Source organism: Mercurialis annua, linkage group LG3 (genome assembly GCF_937616625.2).
Source record: "Mercurialis annua linkage group LG3, ddMerAnnu1.2, whole genome shotgun sequence".
Taxonomy (NCBI): Eukaryota; Viridiplantae; Streptophyta; class Magnoliopsida; order Malpighiales; family Euphorbiaceae; genus Mercurialis; species Mercurialis annua.
In genome coordinates, this window is record NC_065572.1 from 2,075,163 (window position 1) to 2,099,945 (window position 24,783).

At 31.4% G+C, this 24,783-nt stretch overlaps 5 protein-coding genes across 6 annotated transcripts; all 5 read right to left on the minus strand.

Moving 5' to 3' along the window:
- Positions 1 to 3,335: 3,335 nt before the first annotated feature.
- Positions 3,336 to 6,517, minus strand: LOC126675101 (uncharacterized). Of its 2 annotated transcripts, none has more exons than XM_050369682.2 (7): positions 5,963 to 6,513; positions 5,554 to 5,631; positions 5,308 to 5,450; positions 4,626 to 4,696; positions 4,405 to 4,500; positions 3,688 to 3,780; positions 3,336 to 3,600 (listed from the first exon to the last, which is right to left on the minus strand). In XM_050369682.2, the coding sequence occupies exons 1-7, from the start codon at positions 6,437 to 6,439 to the stop codon at positions 3,518 to 3,520; spliced, it is 1,041 nt and encodes a 346-aa protein (XP_050225639.1). In that variant the 5' UTR covers positions 6,440 to 6,513; the 3' UTR covers positions 3,336 to 3,517. The 2 variants fall into 2 exon arrangements, with proteins under 2 accessions (XP_050225639.1, XP_050225640.1); XM_050369683.2 differs by lacking the exon at positions 3,336 to 3,600 and adding an exon at positions 4,301 to 4,335 and having other exon boundaries at positions 5,963 to 6,517.
- A 901-nt stretch (positions 6,518 to 7,418) lies between these two features.
- Positions 7,419 to 8,673, minus strand: LOC126674906 (cytochrome c-like). Its single transcript, XM_050369450.2, has 3 exons — positions 8,332 to 8,673; positions 8,088 to 8,221; positions 7,419 to 7,782 (listed from the first exon to the last, which is right to left on the minus strand). The coding sequence occupies exons 1-3, from the start codon at positions 8,441 to 8,443 to the stop codon at positions 7,690 to 7,692; spliced, it is 339 nt and encodes a 112-aa protein (XP_050225407.1). The 5' UTR covers positions 8,444 to 8,673; the 3' UTR covers positions 7,419 to 7,689.
- Positions 8,674 to 9,943: 1,270 nt separating this feature from the next.
- Positions 9,944 to 14,421, minus strand: LOC126674350 (ATP-dependent Clp protease proteolytic subunit-related protein 3, chloroplastic). The gene is made up of 9 exons (XM_050368788.2): positions 14,041 to 14,421; positions 13,850 to 13,951; positions 13,581 to 13,703; positions 12,531 to 12,590; positions 11,140 to 11,236; positions 10,970 to 11,043; positions 10,653 to 10,706; positions 10,481 to 10,564; positions 9,944 to 10,393 (listed from the first exon to the last, which is right to left on the minus strand). Exons 1-9 carry the CDS (start codon positions 14,326 to 14,328, stop codon positions 10,298 to 10,300), a joined length of 978 nt encoding a protein of 325 aa, XP_050224745.1. The 5' UTR covers positions 14,329 to 14,421; the 3' UTR covers positions 9,944 to 10,297.
- Positions 14,422 to 15,211: 790 nt separating this feature from the next.
- LOC126674345 (REF/SRPP-like protein At3g05500) lies at positions 15,212 to 17,248 on the minus strand. The gene is made up of 3 exons (XM_050368781.2): positions 17,017 to 17,248; positions 16,227 to 16,451; positions 15,212 to 15,825 (listed from the first exon to the last, which is right to left on the minus strand). The coding sequence occupies exons 1-3, from the start codon at positions 17,050 to 17,052 to the stop codon at positions 15,361 to 15,363; spliced, it is 726 nt and encodes a 241-aa protein (XP_050224738.1). The 5' UTR covers positions 17,053 to 17,248; the 3' UTR covers positions 15,212 to 15,360.
- Positions 17,249 to 22,949: 5,701 nt separating this feature from the next.
- LOC126671181 (uncharacterized) lies at positions 22,950 to 24,440 on the minus strand. The gene is made up of 2 exons (XM_050364912.2): positions 24,195 to 24,440; positions 22,950 to 23,536 (listed from the first exon to the last, which is right to left on the minus strand). The coding sequence occupies exon 2, from the start codon at positions 23,532 to 23,534 to the stop codon at positions 22,950 to 22,952; it is 585 nt and encodes a 194-aa protein (XP_050220869.1). The 5' UTR covers positions 23,535 to 23,536; positions 24,195 to 24,440.
- Between the last annotated feature and the right edge of the window lie 343 nt (positions 24,441 to 24,783).

A 24,783-nucleotide genomic window follows, 5' to 3' on the forward strand; every position in this document is an offset into this window, starting at 1 on the left:
GCCGTCAAGTGGATATTGCATAATGCTGAATGAATTTACGTAGAAGATGCAATCCCCTCTCGTGCACCTAGTCACCGCCGTAGTAAGTTGTAGGTGGCTATGTGTCTGGCTGATTTGTGTCTCTGGTTTTCCTTGGCTAGACGTAAAAGAAAGAAAACAAGTTAGTTTACAAGTCTGAGTATATGAAACTTTAAAATGGGAGTACAATAAAAAAAGTTACCAAGAAGTAGCCTCCTTGCAACTCTGCGATCTGATGCGCCTACTGGTTGGCAGCCTGAGCATGATTCAATAGGCTATCGTTAGGTGTATTAACGATACACTCATATAGTTACCTAAGAATTTCAATGATTGTCACCAAACATGACGCATAACAACAATTTCATATAATGATTTAAAAAGTATAAGGAAATTTTAAGAGCAAAGAACTAACAGTTTATATTCTTACAAAATTAAACTAACAAATTAAATAGAAGGAATCTACCATTACCATTTGTGTTAAGAAATAAACAAATTAAAAGCATGAATAAACTATACTAGTAGATTCTAAAAAAAAAAACTATACTAGTAGTGATCAATAACAAGCTAGAGATATTCAAATGGATTATCAATTCGAGAATCGAAATCTTAATTTTTGTGAATCGAGAATCGTGGATCGAATCGTAAGATACGGTTTTAACTTTTATAATTAACTATAAATAAAATATTTAAATTAAAATAAATATTCTTATTATTTAGGAATTAATGTCAAATCGAGATTCTTTTTTATTTATAAAACTATTATTTTTATTCTTATTATTTAGGAATTAATGTAAAATAAATGTATTTTAAAAATTTGCATGAAATTTTGCATGAAAATCCACATTTCATTTTAGATAATTAAAACCAATTGTTCCTCCCACCCACTTGCTTTTAACTTTTGAACTTACCTCACCATTAACTCTCAATTCTCATCTCCCTCCAACGTTTCTTCTTCATCTCCTCTCCTCTTTTTTATTGACGGCGGCGGCAAGAATTTATTACCTTTCCACAAAATAATCTCATCTTTTTATCTCCTTTTCTCTCTTTTTTATTTAATTTTGCATGCAAATGAAGTTTCAACAGTAAATTGAGATCGGATTTACATCTTTGAAAGAAAGAATTTCAGCTTTTAAAGAATAGGTAAATAATATTTTTTATGATTTTATGAACTATTTTTAATAAAAAAACTCATAATAATTCATTTAATATTGTTTTATTTAAACTTTATAAATGTATATATAGAAATGTAAATTTTCTTTTCTTCAAAAAAATAGGTGGCAATGGACCCCACCTTCATCCATGTAAATCCGCCACCGGCGATGAGGTTCAAAGAGGGCGGAGGTGACTTTTTATAATATAATAATATTTATTATTAATTTTTTAAATTTTAAGAAGATGGCTTTTTTATTTTAACTAGTTTCGCATTACGTGCTATGCACGTGGCTCGTAACGTAACTACTCAATGAACATATTAGTAAATATATTATAATTATATCAATTTTTTATTTATAATTAATATTAAATTAGTTAAGAATTTTTATAAAAGTAAATATAATATATTGGTTATTAATGTTTTTTTTCATATTGAATTTATTCTTCTTTTGGTTTTATAATAACCATAATTAAATAATTAACTTAATTTTATTAATAATATCTTTAAAAATAATAAAATAGAAATTTAAATAATAATATATGGACCAAATACAATATTTTAATTTTGTAGTTCAATCAAACTAAAAGTTAGGTATTCCTACTAATTTGGAGACAATTTAGTTATTTTTTACATACTATAAATTAAATTGGAGATAATTTAGTTACCTATTCTAATTAGGACTTTAATTACAATATTGATTAATTAAATAATTAATTAGTTAATGACTATAAAACCTTTATTTAGTAGTAAACTGAAAAGGATTATTCAGTAAATTTGCCTGTCCCCCCCCCCCCCCCATCCGTGCTTTTATATATAGTATAGATTATAACAATGAGAACTATTTAAAATATATATTAAAATATAAATTTTAATTTTAATTCTTTTTAATGAAAAAAAGTCAATTATATTTGAGGGTGAAATTAAAAGTAAAAAATTGAGTGTAATTGAAATTTTTACCACGTCAAGGTGCAAATGCAAAAAATATTAAGAAATGAAAGTTTTCTCAGCCTATTATCCAATAAATAAATCATTAATTTATTTTAGACAAATTAAAACAGTTTGACTTTAAATTGATAGTTTTTTAATTAAAAAAGACATTATACAATTGTAATTTACTTAAAGGACTTTTATTTTAATTTATAATCTATCATATATTATTTGGTTATTATATTTAAAAATATATTTATTATATATAAATTATATAATAAAAAGTATATATATTATGTATATATATTATGTATCGCAAATGTATCGATGATGGATTAAGTCCAGTAAAAATTACAATACAAATAAAATTTGCACCTGAATGAGAAATGTAATTATATAGGTGTAGAGGAAATGAGAAATGCAATTATCAAAGGACCAGATAAATAAAAAATATTAAGTTAAAGAACGAAATAACTCCAAATGAAAGTTTACTCCAAATGAAAGTTTAGAAATCAGATAAATAAAACTCGTAAATTTAAGGAACCTCAAAATGGGTTAATCCTTTAATCTAATGGCAAAAAAAAAACTTTTACACATATATATTAATAAAAAGACCAAATGTTATAAAAAGGCCAAACCTTTCGCAAAAGTTTTACAAAAGTCCTGACCATTCAATTTTATCGATTTTGGCCAAAAACTGATTATTTGGTTTCACAAAAATCCTGACCTTTCAATTTTGTCAATTTTAGCCAAAAATAGATTATTTGGTTTCACAAAAGTCCCTGAACTTTCAATATTTGGCATGCCACATAGGCGTCACATAGGCAAATTGAAATCAAATTGAGAGTTGGCCACAATTGAAACCAAATAATTTATTTTTGGCCAGAATCGACAAAATTGAAAGGTCAGGACTTTTGTGAAACTTTTATGAAAGGTTTGACCTTTTTACGACATTCGGCCTAATAAAAATGATATGAACCTCTAGTTCAAGGACAATTCAATTAACCAAACTAAACTAATACTAAAAATTATAATTTTTTAACTGTTCACATTCAAACCAATCCCTATTAAATATTTTAAACTAAATAAAAATATATTTTAATCTAATCTAATTTGAATTAATGATTTGATTTAATTTTTCTTAACCCTATTCTTAAATAGTGTTTGGGACAAAATTACTTCTTTGTTAATTTTCATTTTAAATATTCTTTTTTAAATCTCAATCGTAAAATGCCAATTATAGCGTAAAATAGTAAATATAATAGTTTTTTGTCAATTAAATTTAATTAAATTTACAACCAGTAGGATGTTACAGATCCAATCTCTCCATTGTTTGCTTTTCCTCCCAAAACCTTTCCTCAAATTGAGAAAGAATATGATACACTTGCATTGTAGTACTTGTGCTGTCTCTATATGCATTCAGCATATGAACAGCTGATAATCAGCAACTGACTTCCCAACATTCAAGTAATTGACATCAACTGCAACCTCTCCAAATTCATCTGCAGCAATGATAAGATAATGCATGTGAACCGCATTTGTTTTTAATTATTATTATTATTATTACAAAGCAGCAGCAATTTACGTACCTTCATATATCGTTCTTACGAATTTTACATAATCAGGAATGAGATCTTGGTAGATGATTCCTCCTGGATGGGCATCCAGCACAACTAAAACACCTGTATCAAATCAATATCATACATTATTGAGAGTCGATTGTTCTAGCAGTTATCAATTACGACATATTTGAATATCATATGAAACACAAGGATATTTATCAACCCCCTAACATACAAATATCAGGCAACAAATTCAAGTTCATCATGTATGTTAACTATGTCCTTGTGTTTATCATATGTATCCAATTGCAAGCACAAGATCAAAACTATACACTACTTTCCTGTGATGCAAAAGCACATTGAATATGAGGCCAGATTCCCCAGAACACTATGAGGAATTCACACTAAGAAACTAGGCCAGCTATTTAGATGGAACAATTAATATCATAGTTGAAGGGCGTTCATGTACATTTTAATCCCTTGGCATACACCGCAAAACGAGAAAAGGGAAAAAAATATAACATCTACAAATTATTTAGAAGCAGAGGACTCTAAATTCAGAATATTCTATATCAGTTCACAATCACATTATGGTGATCGGATGTAGCTGAGCTTGCAATGTACGGGACTGATGTTTCACCTACAGAAGTAATCCCCACATTGGTGGAAGCATTTCTGTTAAAAAAGACAAAGGTAAGAGAGATTCATCGGACGTTTATGAAGATTTTGACTCGGAAAGTGTACCTGGTGACAGCCAGGCTGTAGATGAATTGCTTGGAAAAGGAGCCAGCCACAGGATGTTGCGGAGATTCATTGAATTATCATAAGGTACGTCAGAACCTGATAAGGGGGGAAGATGGAAGATAAATGGTATGCATAACTCGGAAGACTATTTATTTAGTGCAGGAGTAACGGACTGATCCAGTAAAACAGAGTTAAGAGAGAGGGGGAGTTGCATGATATACCTCTTTGGCAAAATCCCATGTTGTATGGAAATGCTTTTTTATCGTACGCGGGGTATTCTTTGGCATGAAACCTGAAAAATCCAAAACCTAAAAAATTCTATTCAACCAGAGAACATAGGATTAATTTATTTTATAAACAAGACTTGTGCTAAAAGGAGTTTGCTTTTTTGAACAAGTAAAAAGACGTCTCCTGCCTATTGAACAAGCAAAAAGAAGTCTCCTGCCTAATCCCAAGACTAAAGTGACATCAACCTTGCTGGATAGTTTGGACAGTGATACCATAACAATATTCTATATAACATGCTCAACAAAGAATCTATATTTTCCTTGCTGTATTTCTTACTTCCAAGTTCCAACGATATTCCAACAAGATCCCATATTATCTTTATCCCACCCAAATTCCCAACAGATAGTAATGCATATCTGAACTAATGTCCATCTTTGCAGACACGGTAACGGAGACTGCTATCTCAGAGTCACTAGCTTGAGCATAGTGCTGCAACCTTTTGTTGGGTTAAGATTATGACAGAGGTAGTAACACGACTACAGATATTAACAAAAAGCTATAAACAGTAAACTGCATATTCAAACTTCACAATCTGAATTACCTAACAATACGACAATAGACATAATTAAGAATGAAAATAAATGCAAAAACAAAAATTAGGTAGTTGAAACTTACAATATACCAAGCCGTCCTGTTTCTTTGGCAAGGAACATATGACCATGAAAAAAATCAAAGCTATTCAACGAAACATTGAGCCCTATTGATGGTCCTCGAGCCGCAATCACTTGAAATAAAAATTTAACATATGAATTTAACTCCTACAATTATAATCAAGACAATTATACCTTCAAAGCGTGTACATATATACATATCCTATCATTATTCATTACAAAGAAAAAAGACAAGAGAAATAATTAAGACCTCGCTTATAAAGCGTCTTCCATAGGGTGTTCTTGTGAGCTGACATCGGCTATCTTTTGATCCTTCAACATCAGGTACCTATCAAAATTTGAAGTTACCCTTTAAAAATCATGAATTTTACGCATTTTGCAATTTTAACACGAATTTTCAATTATAACAATTTAATAAAGGAACTACTATCTTTTTGCAATTTCAAAAACCGAGGAATTTTCCATCAAAAAATGCTAATGTGAACGCGGGAACAATGCTGATGTGCACACCAGAATAACAATGTTCTAGCCTCCACATAGGCATTTTAAAAAAATAATTGTTCAGTGTTTAATAATAGAAAATTCGAAAGTTGCCAAAATTGAAAATTCTAACAAAAAAAGTTTTCGCTCGAGTAAAAAACTGAAACTTAAATACATACAGGTAAGGGAGTAGGATCTAAAGCACGATGAATAGCGCCGGGATCGCCACCGGAGTCAACAGCGAGTCGAGCCAATTCAAGAACAGGCTCAGGAGGCCACCAGACAAGCTCATTCTCTTCTTCTTCTCCCCTACTTCTAAAACGGAGATGACGAGGATTTGAAGTAGCGAGTCTGGGGCTAACAATAGAGCGTCGTTGGTGGTTAAATTTGAGGTTATTTGGAGTGAACGGGACTAGGAATTTGAGGCAGGATTTGAATTGTTTGAAGAGGAGCGGGTTGATTTTTGAGGATTCAGTGGCGGGGCCGAGAATAGAGAGCAAATCGGACGGTGTGGCTTTAGGGTTTGGAGAAGGTGATTGTGATTTGACGACGAATTGAGAGGATTTGACGACGAATTGAGAGGAGGTGGCGGTTGAGGCTGAAAGAGAAAAGGTGAGAAATACGGCGAATTTGAGGGGAAGAGACAAATTTCCCATTTCCCTCAATTCTGGATTTCCTCTCACACTCTCTGTTGTACCCAACAGATTTTCCCTCCAATTTAACAGTGAAAATGAGTATATCAATGCTTAATTGACCTCTAATTTAATAACAAGATTTAATTACAAAATGAATCATTAACTTAAGTATGTTTTGTAATTTTTATATACTTTTTTAATTTTAATAATTTAAAATAATGTCTGCCGTTTGGACGCCATGCTCAAGCGCTGGCTACGCTCTTTCTAATAAATAGAGTGGTGTGGACTTCCTACTGCCAATATAGTTCGGAATTGTCAGATATGTGGGATTGCCAGCGGTATACTTTCCGAAATTTGACAGTATTTTATTCATAAGAGTGTCCTTGTCACCATAAAAAATATTAATACATGAACTATTATTTATTAAATTTAGTGCATTAATATTTTTAATAAAAAAATATTAATATAGACATCATATTCTAGTGAATTATATTCTTTTAAATTACTCCTAAGCTGCATATATATTTATAAATCTTATTAAAAATAGAACCTTAGCTCAAATTGTAAAACAAACTTTAAGAAAAACAGATAGGACCAGTAGATTAAATTGATTAATTTAGTTAAACTGATAAAATATAAAAAATAATATATATATATATATAAATTAAAATATCACATGATCAAAGCTTTTTTAGTCCAAAAAACTTGACTAAACTAATTTAATATATTTTTTATAGTCATAGAAGTACGCCTATATTTTTGATTTACGAATATGTTGCTTTTTTAATTGGCCGCTTTGAAAGCACCGCTTGACCTAGTTGGTTAAGGCGTTTCCAAGTGACTTTGGGGGTTTGGGTTCAAAGTTCAAACTCCATATCTCTGATTAATTTCTAATAAATGACTCTTATAGTCTGATGCTATTTATGTTAAAAAAAAAAAGCACCACACAGTATACAGTTTCGTCTAAGGACACTTAAACAATATGAATGAAAGGGCAGAATTTAACATGAGAAAAACTAACATTATACTATAAACATATTTTATATATCTCTTTAAAAATCATAGTTCATGATAAGCATCATGAACATGAACTAACGTGGATAACTTTTTCCTCTACACATCTAAACTCTCAAATTGTAGAACATTTTGAGCCCTAACTAATTTTATTGTAAGAATATGATAGATTTCTTCCTTCAAACATGTGACCCGACAACATCCTCCAACCATAGCAAGATAACCTGATACACTAATCAAAAGCATGGAGCAGAGAATCAAGCAGTTGATTCCTTCAGATATGCAATCAGGTCTGCACGTTCCAGCGGCTTCTTCAATCCAGCGAACACCATCTTAGTTCCTGGAATATACTGCAAAAACAAGTTTTTTAGGGGAACACTAGTTAAGATCATGCTCAAATAACCAATGACCTAAGCGCTGAGCAGTAAACTGCTAGGTCGTGAGTTCGTTTCCTCCTACAAGCGCTCTCCCCTCCCCAAATTATCAAAAAAAAGATCATGCTCAAATATTACTGCTATTTTTTGCTCCTAGTACATATATCTGGACGAGTTTGTTGTATCCAGGAGTGTACCGAAATATACTTTAGGGCAGTGACATTTAACATGAAAAAAAAAAGATTTATACACTATGACAATAACTCATCTAATTAATATACCTTTTTAGGGTTAAACAAATAGTCATAAAGTTCATTCTCGCCCCAAATTACACCCTTCTCCTTATTAGCTGAAGAATAAGAATAACCAGCAGCAGTACCAGATTGCCTTCCAAATAGCCCATTCAAATTAGGACCTGTTACAGTTACGTCCACCACAAGCAACATCAAGAAAAAACTCAAATAATATATTTTTTTCCATCAACCAAACAAAATCAATATCTAAAAACATATCAAAATTGAATGCCTTGTCTATGGGCAGCGCCTTTCGCGACGGTGTGGCATTGAGCGCACTTAGCCCTAAATATTTTCTCTCCGGATTTTACGTCGCCCGGTGGTGCATGCTCGAATGTTGGCATTTCTCTAGTGAATTGGGGCGATCAGAGAAAAGAATACTTATAGAGTGCTGCTTCTGACCGAAGTCTTAAGCCGCACGTCTTCAGCCTAATGACATGAATGCTCATATTTTGTCGTGTATTCAAATCCATGAGGAAAGATATCAAAAGAAAATTGGTTGTTAATAGAGCAAATTTGATTCATCTACTAAGGCTGTCACATTTCTCAAATTAGGTGCCTGAGTGCCTCTACTTAGTCTACTATAATTGATATACATTGAATCTTTATAATTTTAATTTTACATATATATAATTTTAGATCCTTTAATCATAAAAAATGTTAACAATGTTCAATCAAAACGGAAAATCAATTGAAAAATTATTTTTTAATTAAAATAAAAGTGCAAAGATTTAATTAAAAATATTTATATATAAAAATGATTAAATACTTTATTTCAACTGTATTAATGATGCCTGAATTATAGGCTCATTATTTTCGTAACGAAGAGAACCTAATATCGATAAAATTAAAATATAAAAGCAGTCTTGACAAATACAAAAACTAAAGAAATTTAAAGCAGAAAAATATGATAGAGCTAAAACCCGTCATGCATTTTACTAGAACTTTATTTTGGAATTTTTTTTGTGACACTTGTCCAAAAGCTAATTTTGTAAGTTTATTTATGAACAGATTTAAAAATTGGTTAAGTGTTTTTGTGGATAGGGATAAGCTAATGATAACAACAACCATAACACTAGCAACTAAAATATCTCTCTAAACTTTGCTCTTCTTTTTATAAGAAACTTCCTTTTCATTTTTATATTTTTTAAAGGTGAGAGAAAATGATTTTTGATTTTAATTAGAATATCATCTTCTTTTCGCTTATAGTACTATTTATTTACGGTTGCAGTCTTTTTTTCAATAAATTTCTCTCATATGAAGGTTATCTTATGTTTGAATAAATTAGTATGATTTTATTTTCAGTTTGTATGTTGGATTTCTTAAATTATTTAAGGTTCTTTAGTGATTGTTTTAACTTTAGATTCAGGTTTTTGAAAATCTAAAGAAATCAGAATCAATCTAACTTTTTAGGATCTCAGTGAAGCTGATGATCAGAAATTAATAGGTTTCAATAAATCTAGCATATCATTGGTCTAATCAGAAAAATGCTAAATCAAGTACCTCACGGCTCACACCAATAGAACTTTATTCATTATTGAGCCAATAGAACTTTATTCATCATTGAACCAACTTAACGAGATGTATATCTTTATTTTTCTTTCTTGCTTTCAATTAATTTTCCGTTTGTATCTTAAATTGGTTCCTTAGTATTTATTAGATCAAAGTTTAAAAGATACATACTTGATTCTTGTTTTTTTTTTGTCAAATGATTCTTGTTATATGATTTTCACTACTTGTATTTTAATTTGTATCAATAAATTCTAACTTTTAAAAAATAAAAATCAAAGAGTGACCAATCAAAAATTTATATAAAAAAAATCAGTTGGAGCTTTCATGACATATATATCTAAAAACAATTTTCATTTTAATTTAATATTTGACCTTGTTGATCGATTCTAGGTGTTCATCCAAGAAACTAGAACAAAAGCTAGCAAGGAGACATACTGTCCTGCTACACCATTTTCCAGCCATTTTACATCACCTTCCTCGCAGATTTCCGTATAGTACATTGCTTTACCAAGATAATTTTGGGAACTGTAAACAGCATTACAATCTGTTCTTCCAAATAAGACACTATTTATCAATAATAAGGGATAACAGAAAGGTGTGGTTGGATTACATCCACCGGCAGAAATCCAGTCCTACTGTTGGGGGCTGCACCGAAATCAGAATTACGAACAGCTTCTAAATCGTTACTAGAATGGATCGGGGATTTTAATGCCGGCCAACTTATCCCATTCTTCTGGAGTCACAACATCTGCCATTATCTTTTCCTGTCCCCGCCAAAGAATCTAGTTGCAATATTTGCATATAGTGTTAGTAACACGCACAAAACTTTTCTTGCAGAAAACCGATATGAGTTTTATGTATGAACTTACTTTGTCGATGACCCCGAATTCTTTAGCTCTTCTAGAATCCATATAAAATGGTCTTTTCATTACATTGGCTACCGTCTCCACAGGCTGATGAAAATCGAGTTATTCATTTTTATTACCAATTCTATCTCACTTTGGGTAAAATTATCAAAGAAAGCTAATTAAGCATACTCACATTTTCGGTGTGCTTAGCCAGAAGTTCAACAAGGGTGTCTCTATTAGTTATAGCCTGAAAAGAAATTAAAGAAATATAAAGATGTCTCGAATGTATAAATCTTAATTAGACTTATGGTATTACTTTGTGCGGCTCGCAAATCAAGCTCCCGGAAACTGATGAAATATTTAAATTAAAATTAAAAGCGTGAACAAAAGAAACCACTCGAAATAAAGCATGCTCAAAGGCTCCTTTCTTCACAATCTTAAAAGAGCATTCATCTTTTGACTGCAAAGTCCAATAGGATGATAATAGCAAAAACAAATAACTCAGCTAACCTCTTTCGCACGAATGAGTACATCAGTTGCGGCCATCAGTCCTGAAGATGGGACTTTTGGTTGTTGGATCATGGCTGAAATAGAATTCAAACAAAGTTCAACATCAAACTCAAATAGGATTAAAGTATAAAAGGTCTAAATTGCAAATTCGAAATGCAACTGCTTTGTACCTTTTGCATGTGGCATCATAAAGCGATGGCCCTTTGTTCCTGCAGCAAGTAGCAGACAAGCCTGACCAATAGCAGCTCCAACAGCAACTGTATGTATCTGTATTAGCAGTAGCAGATGAATTATAAAAGCACAAATCATGACATAATGCCAGAAATAATACACTCCCATACAAGTGCATAAACCATATTAATCAAATGATAAGGAACCAATTTCATTCAGTGGAAACATGGAACTAGTTATATCACAAAATTGCAGCCCCTATCAAACCAATTCTACAGAATCTCCCATCATTAAAATCAGTGTCATAACTAAAGTTTCAGAAGAGTCGAAAGCAGTGACGGAACAAAATGTTTGTTCAGGGGGGTCCAAAATTTTAATAAAATAATAAAAACTATATAATGAACTTTTAAATATAAATAATATAACTTACTAAATATTTATTTAGAACAATTAATAAATATTTATCTAGAAAAATTACTAAACTAATATAAATATATTACTATACACTCGACCCTCTGATAATTAATATACATGGTGGATTAAAAAATTATTAATTATTAGAATTATTAATTTATCGAATACTTTATAAGACGTAATATTTAAATTGGTTCCCTAAAACTTTATTAATTATTAGAATTATTAATTTATTGAGTATTAATTATTAGAAAGTCTACTGTAATATTTTCGCTTGAAACCGTTTTATAGTAAGATACGCTAGAGTCAATATTTAAGTAAACGTAAGAATAAATTTTTAACATGTGAGGAAAATTTGGAATATGGTTTTCAAATATCTAAATAGAAATTAAAAAATGTAAATATTTTTATTTTATAAGTATTTCTATAAGAAAAAAATTAAATGCCATCCATCGAGCAATTTTTTGTTTTTTGATTTTATGAAGTGGAATATTGTGTTAATTCTACATATAGATCTGCTATAATTCAGGCTTTTCAAATAACTAAATAGAAATTAAAAAATGTATATATTTTTATTTTATAGGTATCTCTATAAGAAAAAAATTAAATGCCATCCATCAAACATTTTTTTGTTTTTTGATTTTAGGAAGTGGAATATTGTGTTAATTCTACAATTAGATCTACTATAATTTAGGCTTAACTTGTAAATACATCATGAATCTTATGCATTTCATATACAAGAATTGTAACAAAGGTCATATTAGTTTATTTTGAGTTTCAGTTATTTTTCAGTTCAGGGGGGCCCAATGAACCCCTGGTCCTGTACTGCATCCGTCTCTGGTCGAAAGTATCATAATAATATCCCTACTATAACTAGCGACTTCTACTCAATACACCATCACCTTAAAATGTGTTTACCATACCCCCACTAAAATAACACTAATGTAGAACGCCAAAACTGTTTCGTAAAATTCACCTCATTTTTTAACTGCATCATTGAATCGTAGATAGCAAAACCCTCTGTTTCCATTCCCACCTGAAAATAAACATTTAGAGAGCATGAAAAAATAATTTTTTTAGAACTAATTACATAAAGAATAAATCAACAAGTCAAAAGCGAAACAAATATCTGTATAAACGTAGTATCCAATGGTCTCTAAGACAACAAATTTATCAGACAATATGAAACCACTACCACGTGGGATAAGCTCAAGTCTCAAAATAATCATCTGTGGTATTGTGTGTTCGTAGAAAATTATCATTATGAAATCAAGATAAAAGTAAGAAACAGTAAGTTGCCCCAACATCAATTGGGATAGTTCAAAGTTGCCCAATAAGGTATTGTCTCTTCTTCATACCACCATCCTACAAGCAAGCAGAGGGGAGACACTGCATATCATGAACAGGCTCCTTTGCATGCATTTTCTATGTGACGAGCTTCAAGTACTGCGGTATTCATGAACCTGCAGATACCAACTTCTGCACTGGGATCAGTTAACTAAGCAGATTGATACATATTGACGAAATAGTCTGCCCTGAATATAAGCAACAATCCCTAGCGTGGTCACCGGTCAGTACCACGGCTAATTTATCTCTTAGAGACCCATTTTCACACCTAATATGATGATTCATCTCATGGTTTTACACCTCCCCTTGAAACCTTTCTTTACATTAAGCTATAGATAAAGCTAAAGTATCAGTTTCATACTTCACATTTGACAACTTGTCCAAACAAATCTGGGTTATACTCAGGAAACTGGCATGGCTTTGCAACACTGGTCATCCTATTATACTAGCATATACTAAAGTGGCAAAGTAAATATGATTATATTCCATAAATTGTTATACTATCCTAATTAAATGAGAAGTCAGAATACTAGTAGAGTTGCTAGAGTCGATGAAAAAGATAAACATACATCCATATAAGATTGCACCACAATAAGATTTTGCGAAATGATATCAAAGTAAGCAGATTTACATCATTGGAGTGACTGTTTACTGTTAATTCATAAAATGCAATTCTTACCGTTTCACCATCATCACGAGTCGTTCCCGTGGAATTTATATACAAATAAATTGGTGCTTTCGGATCCATCCACTGCAAATACATCAATTCCGCAACAACAAGCTCTGTAACAGCAGGCACCAACTGACGAAAAAAAACATACAAACACCTCAATTGAAGTACACAAATTAGGTATAGGAAAACAACCTATATAATCTAAATATTTTACTCCAAAACTACATGATAAAAAAAATACACATCATAGGCAGACATAAAGCGTACAGACTTACCGGCATGCCAATATAAACAATTCTACCGTGAAGAAGCAATGAAGGCAAGTCCGGCGGCGGCTTCCTCGGCCTATGCTCATTATACGACACTGATCTTTCAACCTAAAACTCAAAAAACATTAAGAAAATTAAGAAACAAAATCATTTTCGGAATCAATAAAAAAGAGGTTCGGCGTCGTATCGGGACTGACCTGAGCGGGAGAGGCCATGAGCTTGGGAGAGTCAAAGAGGTCAAGAAACGGCGGCGTATCGGAGCTGATAGGGCGGTCGAGGAGCGAGTCGGGTGAGTTAGCAGCTATAGAAGCGAGTTCTGATAGAAATGGGTCTTTAGGGTTTACAGGAGGCATTGGAATTTTAGCTGAGGAGCAATTGATTCTGAAGTTTCCGATTCTTTTGAGTGGCTGAGACTTGGAAAAAGATGATGATGATGAAGGTACTGAAGGGGCGGTTATTGGTAGTATTCGTAAACAAGTAGCCATGGCTACTGCTGTGTCTGTTTGTGCTGAAGAAAATTAGTTGAGCTGCTCTTGTTTTTGTTTTAACACAGAAGATTTGAGGTTGGACATTAGATAAGAAGATGCACTGAAACGGCGTCGTTTTAGGTTGCCAAAAAATGAATGGAACTTTTATAATGGAAAATTGAATCTTTAAATTTAAATTCCTTATACCAGATTCCAACAACCTCCTCCTTCTTCCATCCCTAATGATTTTTTATCATCAATAAGCTATGTTGAAAAAAAATGTGTCGTATCCAAATCGATATGTGAACTCTTCAACTCGTTTATGACATGATTTAAAATATATGGTGTCAAGTCGCATCATTACCGTACTATCAGCACGTTATTAATATATATAATGCGTATATCATACTACCTTAATCATATTTCAAGCCATTTACATAAATCTACTAAAAATATTGTATTGGTATGATTTATATTCACCATTTAAATAAAATGAGTTAAAGATGCTATATGGAAATGAGTGGTATTCAACTTATTTATAACAAATGATCGAATGGCTCGTGATGTTGTGAATTTTATGAACCATAATCGAACCGGATTAAATAGATTATATGGATTTTAACTCACGATTCATTTAATTTTAATATCATGTTCGCGTTCGTATCCGTATTAACTCTAATTGTATTAACACAGTGGATCGATATAAATTAAGTAAAATCCATTAACCCATTTTGACACTATTGCCAATGAACTAAAATATTTTGAACTAAAAAAAAACTGAATTTTGGTGGACAAGCTAAAATAATTTGCAATTGTAATAGTAGGTTTGTTACAACTTACAAGTACAGAAACATCCTCTACATAAACAAAAATGAATAAACTGAAACTACAACGATTAGAATTCACAATAAAATATACCAAACTACTTATATCAGATCATTAAAACAAAATATCCAGCACCATTCTGTGTGCATACAGAAGAAGAAAATCAAACAGAATAAACGAACATTCAGCATTTAAACATTGTAAACTACAGCATCAGCATATTGCTCAGCTGGAAGTGATAGATGCAGTTCCGGGTGCCTCGCTCTTAAACACTTCAGCAATTTTCTGAGTAGGTACCAAAGGCAGATATGAGGAAACTCTGTATCCCTTCTCTGCAGTGCTAGATACTGTCTGGTTGTACTTTTCAGAGCAATAAGCTGCAGTTGGCACAACAACTTGAGCAACTTGAGGGAACAGCGGAATCTGGTTCAGCTTGCGCCATGCTGAGACGGCACACTGCTCGGCTTTTGGCTCATATTTGGAGTAGAGCTCCTTGGCCTTGGGTTCACACTTGGTGTACAAATTTTTTGCCAATCCGGAAGCAGTTTCCTTCACACCACTACGCTGTACTTCAGAAGCAACAGCACGAGCAGCAACTGGAGTCTCTCGGGCTACAGAGTATGCTTGAGCAGAAACCTGCTTGACTACAGGAGGAACACGATTGTCCAGACTCGTGACAGATGCATCAACCTGCAACCATACGGAACCATGTTTAATTTTAAATTCAATTTTACGGAGCCTTAACAGGAAAACCAAATAATAAGCTGAACAAATTCAATCACAACTGTTATATAATTATAACTCCATTGATCAGATTGATTAGTTAATCATAGCAACTTCACACGTTGAGACCAATACCTTTTACAACCTTCACAAACTAAGATGGCATTTTATCAATACAATTGCAAACGAAAGAACATAAATATTGGTTCAAATACATATTTTGGTCCTAAAATAACCCAAAATTGATGATTAGTTAGCCCTAACAGCAAAATTTGCCTGTAAACAAACATTGTATTCAATGTGACCATACCCATTTCAACAAACAACCATAGTAACATACAATTGCAATCAATGAACCGAACACTAACCTTGCGATCAACAAACTTGAGAACCTCAATGGGAACATCATGGTACTTATCATAAACAGGTCCGACAACGCTCTTAACAGTACCCTCAACAGTCTCAACACCCGACTTCAAAGGACCAGACTTGTCCTTGGCATAAAGATACAGATTTGTGAAGCTCACCACTGCATGAATTGCAGCCACTTGCACAAATTCCAAATATTTCAGCCTATCTTCTTCTTCTTTACCCTGAAAATCACCATACAATACATAAATGGATATATAAAATTAATTGAATCAAACATTAATGCATAGCTAATCTAGACCCAAAAAATAGCAATTGGTTAAAAAATTAAGGCATTTTTTTCTTTTTAGTAGTGAGACTCGCTCCCCGAGTCGAAAACCATATAGCTGTCAAACCCTGAATGTGGACCGCTCATAGCCCACATACCCGGCAATTCCGGACAATAATGGCCAGCAACCTGGTCTCGATCAGTCAATTTATTGAAAAGGTGTAGCCAGGGTTAAAATCCGGGATCATGGTAGCCAGATGGCTGAAACTTATACCACTAAACCAAACCCGTGCAGCCAATTAAGACAATTATTGATTAAAGTTTCATGCAATTTTTTTTTCTTTGGCTTAAGAAATCACGTTGCAATAATTAAATTACGGCACAATAACGTAAAAAAAATCCAATTCAATTCAATTCTTGCATATTTAAACTCATCCATTTTTTCTTAGCAACCAAACCTGAACATCAAAACAAAATTTAAATAAGCAAAAAAATAATTTAAAATTTCAAAAGATACTTACCATCTGTTGTTGCATATTGACATTTTCTTCAGCCATATCTGAAAATTTTCTTTCGAATTTGAAACCGATTAATACGAGGTCGTTTAAAGAATATTTGATCGGAAACGGAGAAATGAATGAATTGAAGAAGGAAGAGAGGCCTCAATATATAGTAAGAGAAAAACAGCATATTTGGGGTTCCAATGGACGGCTGTGATTGGAAGCCGTGTGAAACCGTTTTACCTTTTAATCGATGCGTTTCGCATGATCGTTTACGCTGACTCTTATTGGCTAAGTTTTTAGTTTAGTATAGAAATTGAAAGGCTAAGGAATCGGATCTTTCTAGAATACCGGAGTGGAGAAACTTCGCTTTTACCTCAATTGTTTTTGGTTAATTACGAATTGGTTCTGACTTTAAATAACATTCTAAAAACAGTGTGATTTTTTTTTTTAAGCCGAGCCACTAATTTTTCGTTTAAAAAATCTATTTTTCTCATTCCAAGAGAAAGAGTAGGGTTGAACCTTGAATTTTTCAAAATTATATTTAACATCTTGCCACAAAATTAAATCTATAAAGATTAAAGACCACGTAAATTTTTTTAGTACAAGCATGGCATGTACTTTCATAATTATGGCACTAATTCTTCATACACATTTTTATTTTTTCGATTACAATAGATAGAGAATATTAATATCCAATTTTTCGAACTTTAATAAGTATAATATATCTATCATTAAATCATACAAACAAATAACTACAAGCTTACACTCTCGTCAATCATGAAGAGTTGTTAACAATATTTGATCATGAACCCCAAGGCGTAGATGAGTTGGTAAGGCACTCTTCTAGCTTAAGTGAGGTCGCGGGTTCGAACCGTACTCATGTATGCAGCCGTTTAAAACTTGGGGTCAGAGCTTTGCCTCCCGAAAGGGACCTACCCGGCTCGAGTGGTGATTAGTCTGAATGTGGAAGGCTTAAAGGTGCCGTCTCATAGTTGAGACCCGTTCAGGACACCTCATGTACCCTGTACCAAAAAAAAAACAATATTTGATCATGTGACCAAGCAGGAAAAAATTGAACACCTAAACTTTAATTTAAATATAATTTTTTTTTCTTAATTCATTATTTTCTAATTCCCAATCTCTCTTTAAAATAAAAACTCTAACAAATCTCATTGAAAATCCATAAAAACTCTTTAAGTTTTATATTTCATCAACGACTAGAAATAACTTTGATGGAAATCGGCAATGTTTACATGGCACGAGTATTATTGAAATGGATTAATGTGCAGTAATAGGTTATTATGGTAGAGATTTAGAAGACTGATGGATTGTAATTCAATTTCAAACACTTAAATATTTGTTTGTGGACTATTATGTTAAGTGACTAATGGAATTGGATGAATACTTGAGCTAATTATGTTGATTTTATGTCTGCAAGACCTAAAAGATCTAAAAATCACAGAGCAAGAAAGAAATCCGAATGTGACTCAAAAAAATTATATAAGTAAAATCATTTGGTTTGTATAGTTACATCCTATAGCGAAATCAAATAAATACTTTAGTTATATCTAATTTTATATATATCAAAATTAAGAATACGGTTTATTTCGTTACATCCAAATCACATACAAAAAGCCAAAATGACATTAATCGGTCTTTTCCTCCCTTCACTTGCTTTTTATTTCTTCCATCAGATTGCTGGTTTGAGGAGATAGTTTTAGACCATGTTGAATAAACCGAACCAGGTGGTCCAATGGAGGTTATTACTTGATTTTATCTTAAGAGTTGCACGATGTGACCAAACACAATTATCCTAGAGTTGAATTTAAACCAAATATAATGTAAAAAAAGTTAAAACATACTCTGTTTTTGAAAATATTTGCAAAAAATACGCCGATTTTAAAAATCTATTTTTTTATTTATTGTTTTTTTTTTAAAAAAAAACAGTTTCAATATATGTCGTTAGAGACCATTTATAAAATAGTTTATTAAAAAACAAAATATTTTCAATTTTTGAATTGAAACCTTGTAAAACTGTCTAAGAAATGATTTATTATAAATGGTTGCAAATTGTGTTTTTAAATATCATTTTTATTTAAAAACTATTTATGAAACATTTTTAAAATAATTTTAAATTGTGTATTTTAAAAACCGTTTAAAACTGCATAATGAAAATGTAAAAATTAAAATGGGATGAGATATGGCTAAAAATTGGGTGGAATGATAAAGTTTGCCCACACCTTACAATTTAATGAGAAAATTACACCAAATCACCCAAAAACTCAAAAATTTGTATAAATCACCCAACTTTTTTTTTTTGCAAAAATCTCTCAATTTTAAAAGATTCTTTTCATCTCTACCTTTTAATAGTTGTGATTACTATTTTATCCCTATGGTGTATTTTACCTATTGTGTTTCCATTACACCTAATAATTTCTCCTCATTTTATATAAACCGGACCAATTCTAACCGAACCACCACCGGTCAGATCATTATTGGCCGGTCAACGGCCGGACCGCCGCGGTCAACGGCCTGACCGCCGCGGTCAACGGCCTGACCGCCGCGGTCAATGCCGGTCAACAGCCGGACCGCCGCGGTCAACGCCCCGACCACCACCATTAATGGTTTGTGGTCTAACCATTTTTAATGGTTGGACCAATTTTAGTTAGATAATTAAAAATTAAATAAAACACCATTTTGGGATTGAGGGGATTTGAACCCTTGACCTCTTATAAGAGAGAGGTTGTGCTTTGCCATTAAGGCAAAGACTAATTGTTGTCAACATTTACTCTATAATATATATGTATAACTGATTATAAATTTAAATTAACTTATTAGAATGAAATTAATTTATAATGTAAACTAAATATCAACTTAAATTAAATTTATTATAAATTTAATATTAAATTAGTCTAATTAAATTTATTTATTTATTAAATATTTATACAATAAAAAATTAAAATATACATATATTTATATTTTATACAATTTATTAATATATAAGTTAGTAAAAATATTTCACTTTTTAAAATTGAAAAATATAATGGTTTAGTGGTCGTAGTCGGATATGTGGTAGTGGGACCCCCGTGGTGTGCGAAAACTCAATAAGAACTCAATATAAACTCAATGACGATTTAATGTCAATTCAATGATAACTTAATGTCAACTTCATTATGTATACTATTAAAAGTAATTTATAATATAACAAATAAACTAATAGTAATTTGAAAGTAAATTATTTAAGGTTTTATTACAATAAAATAAACCGAAAGTAATTTTAATATAAGTGAACTGAATATAAACTTAATATTAACTCAATGTGAACTCAATATAAACTCAAAGTAAACTTAATGTGAACTCAATATAAATTCAATATAAATTTAATGTTCACTGAATGTTAATTCAAAGTAAATGTTTTGATAAATAATTATAAATTTAAAATGAAATTATTTTATATTATTATATAAAATTATTTTTCTATAATTTATACTTTCAAAAATAAACTATAGTACGTTGAAAGTAAATTATTTAAGTTTTTATTACAGTAATTTGTGTAAATTTAATGTCAACTCAATATGGACTTAATGTCAACTCAATGACGACCCAATATCAACTCAATGTAAACCTAATGTCAACTCAATGTAAATTTAATGTATTTTAGTAAGTATACTTTTAAAAATTAACTTAATATCAGCTCAATGTAAATTTAATATCAACTCAATGTCGACTCAATGTCAACTCGATGTAATCCTAATATCAACTCAATGTAAACCTAATGTAAATCCGAAGTAATTTTTTAGTAAATTATTTTAATTTTAAAATGTAAATTAATATCAACTCAATGTAAACTTAATAACTCAATGTCAACTCAATGTAAACCTAATATCGACTCAATGTCAACTCAATATCAACTCAATGTAAATCTAATGTCAATCTAAAGTAATGTTTTAGTAAATTATTTTAATTTTCAAATGTAAATTAATATCAACTCAATGTAAACTTAATAACTCAACGTCAACTCAATGTAAGCCCAATGGCGACTCTATGTCAACTCAATGTAAACCTAATGCCGACTCAATGTCAACTCAATGTAAACCTAATTTCAATCCAAAGTAATTTTTTAGTAAATTATTTTAATTTTGAAATGTAAATTAATATCAACTGAATGCAAACTTAATAACTGAACGTCGACTCAATGTCAAACTAATGTCGACTCAATGTCAACTCAATGTAAAGCTAATGTCGACTCAATGATGACTCAATGTCAACTCAATATAAACCTAATATCAACTCAATTTAAACTTAATATAAATTAAATTTAATATCAACTCAACGTCGACTCAATGTCAAGTGAATGTAAATCTAATATAAACTCAATGTAAAATTGATGTAAACTACATGTCAATTCAAAGTAAATGTTTTAGTAAATTATTATAATTTTAAACATTAACTTAATATCAACTCAACGTCGACTTAATATCAATTTAATGACAGCTCAATGTCAACTCAATGCAAACCTAATGCCAATTCAATGTAATCCTAATGTCAACTCAGTGTAAATCTCATGTCAATGCATGCAAACCTAATGTCAACTCAGTATAAATTTAATGTCAATCCGAAATAGTAAATTATTTTAATTTTGAAATGTAACTTAATATCAACTCGACGTAAACCTAATGTCAACTCGATTTTAACCTAATGTCAACTCAATGTAAACTTGATGAAGGTTACATGTCAATTTAAAGCAATTTTTTTAGTAATTTATTATAATTTTAAAAACTAACTTTATATCAACTAAATTAACTTATATAATTTATTTTGAGTTTATATCGAGTTGACATTAAGTTAATTGTGTTTCTAATACATTAATTTATAAATTTATTTTAACTTAATTTACTTTAAGTTAATATTTAATTTACACTAGTATTAATTTAATTAGAATAAATTAATTTAAATTTTAACAAGCATAATATTTTATTAGTATTTTATAATAATATATAATTTATAATCAACCATTTTAATATGTTTATATTTAGTTTAAATGCTTCCTTATACATTATTAAAGAGTATATGTATATATATTAAAGAGTAATTAAAGACAACAAACATGTCTTGCCTTGATGGTTAGACATATGGACAAAGTGTGAGAGGTCATGGGTTCTATTCCTACTAATAGCAAATTTATATTTTATTTAATTTTTTTAAAATCTCACCACTATAGTTGACTGCCGTTGACCGCGGGTTGACTTCCGTTGACCGCGGGTTGACCGCGGTGGTCCGGCCGTTGACCGGCGTTGACCGCGGTGGTCCGGCCGGTCGGACCGGAATTTGGCCGGTGGTCGGTGGCGGTTGGTTAGATTGTCTAACCAAATCTAGATTTGCCACGTGTCATCATTTGATTGACTCAAACATAGACCAATGAAATGTTGACAAATATCAAGGACAATATTGTCTCATTTTCTTTTATTTTGGGTTATGAGGGATTTTTGTAAACTTTTTATTTTTTTTGAGAGATTTTTGCCAAAATCAAAATGGTGAGGGAAAAATGAGGGTTAATGACCATTAAATTGGATTTTTGTTAATTATTTCCAAAATTATCACCCAAAATGATAAAATTCCCATTTTATGGCTTCCAGACCGCGGAACTGTTCAGCGGTTTATGTAAACCGCGGAACAGTTCCGCGGTCTGTCCTACGTGGCTCATCGCTGGAGGAGCCACATAGGCAAAAGCAAACCGCGTAACACTTACGCGGTTTGCATTGCCAACGTGGCAAACCGCGTAAATGTTACGCGGTTTGCTTTTGTGCAGCCAGGGAATTAATTCCCTGGCTGCACTGATTGGGAGAAAATTCTCCCAATCATTAAAAAAAAATTAATATATTTTATTATTTGAAAATAAAACAATCTTTGGTTAAAAAAATTATACGTTTTAATTGTTGATTTTTTTAAATTTAAAACGTTTGATCTGTATTTTGTTCCGACCCACCACCGACATTCTCACCATGGGTGCCATCTCCATTCTCACCACCGATGTCATCATCATCATCATCATCATCCTCGTTGTCATCAGCAACGGCCCCGTAGAAGTGTTCTTCTTCCTCATCTTCATCACTAAAATCATCACCATCGTCTACATCCGCACAGTCGTCTACATCCGCACAGTCGTCTACATCCGCACGTACTTGAGATAACGGATTGTATACAATATAAAACTCAACTACCCTCATTTGTGGCGTCCGCGAAACATTACGCCACATTGCTTCCATGTGAACATCTGTCTCCATAGGAAAACCATCATATTTTTGAAATCTTCCATGTTCATCGAACCGAGGTACTCTTAGATAAATCTTCACTATCTCGTCAGCATCGTTCAGCCCAATTACCCTTCTAATTACGACTTGTAGTTGTGCAAAATTCACTACTCTCGTCAGCTCAACCATTTCCGATTTACCGGAAACATAATCCACTCCACCCGGAGTCGATAATATTGTACCATCCCAATAAATTTTTAGGGCTGGCAGCGCATTTGTCGTCATTACTACATTAAAAAAATATAATTTTAACTACATTTTAATATTTTCACTAATTCCTACATTAAATGTAAATTCAAATGGATTACATTAAATGTAAATTCCGAATCTAATAAATTTTAATATTTTCACTAATTTCAACCTAATTTTAAAATATTTTAAAAAATTTCATATATTCGATTTTCTAATTTTAATATACTCTATTCATTCCTATAAATTTTATACACATTATTCTAATTTCATTTACACATAAATCTAATTCATTTTATAATACATATTTTTTAAAATTTTGAACTAAATCTAACTTTAATATTAATTAACTACACTTCAAACATTATTTTAATCTAATTACATTTACACATTAATCTAATTAAATTTACACATTAATCTAATTTATTTTATAATACATATTTTTTAAAATTTTGAACTAAATCTAACTACAATATTAACTAACTACATTTGAAATATTATTTTAATCTAAGTAAACATCATTTAAATCTAACTATATTCAATAAAATACATATTTTTTTAGAATTTTAAACTAAATCTAACTATAATATTAACTAACTACATTTGAAATATTATTTTAATCTAAGTAAACATCATTTAAATCTAACTATATTCAATAATTAAAAATTAATATATCTATAAATTTTAAAGACTCACCCGATAATTACGCGCCAAAAAATAATATTCCGCGCCGAAAAATAATATTCCGCGCCGAAAAATAATATCCGCCACGCAAAGTAATATCCGCCACGCAAAATAATATCCGCCACGCAAAATAATATCCACCACGAAAATAATATCACTTTCCGAAAATAGGCTCCGTAAAATTTTTTCCTAAATAATATTCCCTCTAACTCTCTAACTCTCTCTCTCTAACATCTCTCTAAAATTTTTTCCTAAATAAATTTTCTTTGTGTGCAGATAAGGGGGAACGATTTCCCCCTTATATAGTGGTGTAGACCGCGAAAATTTTCCGCGGTCTACAACCACTTTGGTCAAGGGAATTTATTCCCTGTCAGAGGGAATAAATTCCCTCTGTAAACCGCGGAAAGCTTCCGCGGTTTACAGTGACCTGTCACTGTAAACCGCGGAAGCTTTCCGCGGTTTACATCCACGTGGTTCCACCTGCGTCCAGGTGGAGCCACGTGCGCAGACCGCGGAACACTTCCGCGGTTTACAACAAACCGCTGAAGTGTTCCGCGGTCTGTATGGCCTAAATACAGAAAAAATTCTAATCATGGGGTAA

Coding starts and splice junctions, on each gene's coding strand:
- LOC126674906 (XM_050369450.2), bottom strand. CDS start 8,443: ATGCCAACATTCGAGCATGCACCACCGGGCGACGTAAAATCCGGAGAG. Junction 8,222..8,331: donor AGGCGCTGCCCATAGACAAG/GCATTCAATTTT, acceptor TAACTGTAACAG/GTCCTAATTTGAATGGGCTA. Junction 7,783..8,087: donor ATTTGTTTAACCCTAAAAAG/GTATATTAATTA, acceptor TTGTTTTTGCAG/TATATTCCAGGAACTAAGAT.
- LOC126674350 (XM_050368788.2), bottom strand. CDS start 14,328: ATGGCTACTTGTTTACGAATACTACCAATAACCGCCCCTTCAGTACCT. Junction 11,044..11,139: donor TATGATGCCACATGCAAAAG/GTACAAAGCAGT, acceptor ATTCTATTTCAG/CCATGATCCAACAACCAAAA. Junction 10,394..10,480: donor AATTCGGGGTCATCGACAAA/GTAAGTTCATAC, acceptor TATTGCAACTAG/ATTCTTTGGCGGGGACAGGA.
- LOC126675101 (XM_050369682.2), bottom strand. CDS start 6,439: ATGGGAAATTTGTCTCTTCCCCTCAAATTCGCCGTATTTCTCACCTTT. Junction 4,697..5,307: donor ACAGGACGGCTTGGTATATT/GTAAGTTTCAAC, acceptor TGGATTTTTCAG/GTTTCATGCCAAAGAATACC. Junction 3,781..4,404: donor TACAGCCTGGCTGTCACCAG/GTACACTTTCCG, acceptor GATTTGATACAG/GTGTTTTAGTTGTGCTGGAT.
- LOC126674345 (XM_050368781.2), bottom strand. CDS start 17,052: ATGGCTGAAGAAAATGTCAATATGCAACAACAGATG. Junction 16,452..17,016: donor TCAATATGCAACAACAGATG/GTAAGTATCTTT, acceptor GGTGATTTTCAG/GGTAAAGAAGAAGAAGATAG. Junction 15,826..16,226: donor TCAAGTTTGTTGATCGCAAG/GTTAGTGTTCGG, acceptor GTATGGTTGCAG/GTTGATGCATCTGTCACGAG.
- LOC126671181 (XM_050364912.2), bottom strand. CDS start 23,534: ATGACGACAAATGCGCTGCCAGCCCTAAAAATTTATTGGGATGGTACA.